General features: G+C 47.2%; 1 protein-coding gene across 1 annotated transcript; it reads left to right on the forward strand.

Annotated features, from left to right (window-relative positions):
• Nucleotides 1-1607: 1607 nt before the first annotated feature.
• On the forward strand, nt 1608-3171 carry LOC135387167 (uncharacterized). The gene is made up of 5 exons (XM_064616517.1): nt 1608-1855; nt 1938-2111; nt 2197-2338; nt 2432-2725; nt 2900-3171. The coding sequence occupies exons 1-5, from the start codon at nt 1713-1715 to the stop codon at nt 3164-3166; spliced, it is 1020 nt and encodes a 339-aa protein (XP_064472587.1). The 5' UTR covers nt 1608-1712; the 3' UTR covers nt 3167-3171.
• The last annotated feature ends 880 nt before the right edge of the window (nt 3172-4051 follow it).

The following is a 4051-nucleotide window of genomic DNA, read 5'->3' on the forward strand; positions in this document are numbered from 1 at the left end:
ATCGCCACAGAAAGTCTCTTTTTAGGGTATGACAGTCGTGTCTTAGATGTAGTGCCTCAAAGTGGATACACCGAAGCAACCCAAATAACGAGTTCAGGTAATTAGAACACGCCCGTTAGGTCTTGAGGTCTTCTGTGCTGAAGCGGTAAATACAGCAGCTTACATCAGGAACAGGTGCAGCAAAAGGATATTGCAAGGGCGTACTCCTGAGGAGATTTATACCAATCGCAAACAAACGGTTGCCTACCTGAGTGTTTTTGGGTGTCTTGCATATACTACATGGATCCCAACACATCGCAGGTCCAAACTTGAAGACAGAAGCATACCCAACATTGTTTTTTTTTTATTGCGATGACCGCAAGGGATATATGTTGTTTGACCCTCAACGTAAACGAGTCTTCGTCAGTCGAGACGTTCGCTGTCTAGAACAGCGCAGTGGTTCAGAGCATCTGCACGGTTCCAATCAACACGAAACCAGGCAGACACTCAGTTCTCACCACAACGTCCATAACGTCGCACACGTCGTGCACGCGTCGTGACACGCAATCGTCAGACAACTATGCCATACGGAACAGTTCTTCTATAAATACTTCCGGCGATTCCACCGAAGACGATGGTCTTCGATTACGTCGCTCTACTTTCGCATACCCCTCAGAGATTACCGGTGGACCCGACGAAGAAGAGTTATACTGATCATGAGATTATACGGGAAGTAAAAGAACGACCGGCCGAAACCGTTGAACCACGCGAGCCCTCTCGTTTTCAACAAATCAGGGCAGATAACGATATCATTCGAGAGGATGGTTGGCTAGGAGCGTGCTATGCGGTGAAGTTCATTTAATTCATTCATTCAGTTCATTTCAGTTCATTGCGGTGAGTGCAGAGCGCCCCGAGGATGTCAAAGTCAGCTCAAGGCCGTCAACCTTGATGACATGTTGATAAGCGATGACTTTGATGAGCTGCTTGCAAACGAAATGAAACATTTCACCCGCGCATGATAGATGGCATCGTGCTATAAAGTGCGCGTGCGCGTGGATAGCGTGGCGCGGAAACAAGATTGCGTATGCTCGCTCTTGGAACTCAGTGTCCATACTCTGAAGCGTAAGTTATTTCGCCTTACAAAAGCCGTACTCTCAAAATGCCCAAAATAGCGATAGATACACAAGCGATAGAAACACAAGATAGAAACAGAATAAAATAGCGATAGATACACAAGCCATTTGCACGGGCTTGTGTATCCCCGCAAGCCTATTATCCCTTCACAAAGACGAAGGCCATAGTTACTGTAGGTGGGACAACAATGACTCTAGGTGGGACCGCAGTGGTAGGACGAATGTTGTCCAGAAGGTTTTCCAGATCGGTGCAACGTCAAGGACCGCAGTGCAGGGTACAGGGTGCCTACCGTCCTCCCTCCATCTGTCCACATCTGTACGCCACTCATAGCCACAGTTGCTTCGCGGCGCTAATACGGAGCTAAAATATGACGTAGTTGGGGATGCCCTAGTACATATCAAGCAGTGGTTGCAGCTCCACTCAGACCAGAGGGAAGAGGTGGCAAAGTACCGATATATCAGTACAGATAGTATAGTATAGGGACTGTGCGACAAACTGGTGGCGCCGCCGTGCGTCCTAGAGCGAAAGTAGCGCGCGTGATAAACCGCCACTTCGCCTTTGCTAACAGTAGCGTTGTGTGCTGGTTTTAGACGCTCGAGATGTCGAACACAAACTGCTGCATAGTAAACTGTAGTAACACGTACAAGAACTGCCCACCAGGCACTAAGTTCTTCTGTTTTTCGCGGCGACCGTGCCTTCAAGATCAACGGGAAAAGTGGATACGAAGCGTACGCCGCATCAAGTAAGTGTTGGCTCACAGGACGCTTACGCTTCTATGTTGGCACGGAGGTTAAGCGTCAGTTTATGAATTTTTCTACGTGTAGTGCTGATGGAACACAGTGGCAGCCAGCCAGGTGGTCTAGGATTTGCAGTGCCCATTTTGTTGGTGGTCAGCTATCAACGGACCCGTCATCTCCATCCTACGCGCCGACCATATTTCCACCCTCATATCGCCGTTGGAGTACGGTGTTCCAGGACAGGGCTTCTCGGTACCAACGGTTAGGCTTGTATATTCGTATATATGTGGAGTTTGTGTTCGGAAAGAAATGACCGGTTAGCTTCAACCACTGTTTCTTTACGAAGCTGGAGGACACGAGGGTGCGACGAAGGTGTAGACTCTCCACACTCAAGTACCACGGCAAATGAAGGACAACAGCAAGACGGACCGCCAGACGAGGACATGGAATTCGATGAATGCGCCACAGACGTGTACAGGACAGAGGAAGTAAGTAGGGATCACACCTGCATGCGCGATTTGCAAAGACATTGTGAGATACTTTGAAAGAGCAGGGCCGCACTATGCATTTTTCGTTCCTAGGTTTCAACACAAACAGATGAAAGTGGCAGTGGTGTTACGGCGTCTGGCGTTTTCCTCAGCTGTCTGCTGAATTCGACTTACTGTGAGGCATCTGTGCAATGCAACCACCTTCCGGTGCCCCAGAAGGAGACACGTGAGAGAGGCACTGAAACTATAAACGTAGACCAGCTTCAGCCTCGGGGATTCCGTGGCTACGAGTCTGTGATGCCTGAAACTGACGGTGGCGAAGTCCTAAAAGATCTGACAGGAACATCAGCCGCCTGCTTTGCAGTCCTTCTTGGATTGTTCACACAGGTACAATTCCATTCTGACTGTGGAGGAAAAGTGTGTGCAGTATAACTCAGACCCAGCATGCCAGTTAATGTAACAAGCACTTTATCTACTGATATTGACTTTATGGGGAAAATTTTCATGAATATCTGCATTCTTCTGTGCCGACTAACACTGTTTTATTTTTACATTATATAGTCCAGGACACCACGTATGACAGACATCAGTCTTGAAAGTCGCCTTCTTCTCTTCCTCATGAAAATGAAGCACGCCCTCACATTTGCTGCACTAGGTGCCCTCTTTGGTGTGCACCGCACTACAGCTTCTCGGACTTTCTACTCCATCCTGGACACATTGTATGCGAAGACCCAAGGGTGGTTGATGTGGTTCCCAAGAGACGTAGTGCAGGAAACCATGCCCGCCCTCCTTTTGCGAAAAGTATCCAATGTGCAGGGTGATCATTGACTGCACGGAGGTGCCCATTGAAAAGCCCTCTGAAGTGAGGGAGCAGGTTAATTGCTGGAGCAGTTACAAAAGTGACTTCACACTAAAATTCCTTGTTGGCATAGCACCCTGTGGCTACATTTCATTTGTTTCAAGTGTGTTTGGTGGACGCTCTAGTGACACATACATTACTGCGAACTCAGGATTGTTGGACCTGCTTGAAGCTGACGACATGGTGACGGCAGACAAGGGTTTTCCCCATATACAATGTGACCTAGATGTTCGCCAGGTAACGCTGGAAATCCCCCCCTTTTCCCGTATGAACGAACAGTTCACTGCTTCTGAAGTAGAACGCACTTACAAGATTGCTTCTCACCGTGTCCATGTTGAGCGCTGTATTCAGAGACTAAAAATATTCAATATCCTGAGTGTGAAGCTACCACAAGAGCTGAGAAGCCACGTAGACAAAATTGTAACTGTGTGTGCTGTACTCGTGAATATGCAGAAGCCAATATTTAAGATGTAAAAGACTCAGTGCAGGCCTGTGTACATGCTTGAAATGACCTAGGTTTGACGACTATCCCCTGTTATTCGTATTTCAGTATGTTCATTTCATGTACTGCAGAGGACACGGTTGTCTAAAATCAGCACTCCATGGTTTATCCCATCTAAAGTCTCCAGGTAAAGGCTATTTCTTTCAAGTAATAAACATGTGCAGCACATGGTCCACCTTCAAATACAATATTGGCACAACACTTTCAATCACAACAGAGTTAGTATGGGACAGCGAAATACTGACAGGCGATTTTAGCTAACCGTGTCCTCAACAATACAGTTCAAAAGGAACCGACAAAATGCTACGAAAATAAACTCTTTATTGCACATTTGTTGAATAATTTTCCTTAG

This window comes from Ornithodoros turicata, chromosome 3 (genome assembly GCF_037126465.1).
Source record: "Ornithodoros turicata isolate Travis chromosome 3, ASM3712646v1, whole genome shotgun sequence".
In the NCBI taxonomy this organism is placed as follows: domain Eukaryota; kingdom Metazoa; phylum Arthropoda; class Arachnida; order Ixodida; family Argasidae; genus Ornithodoros; species Ornithodoros turicata.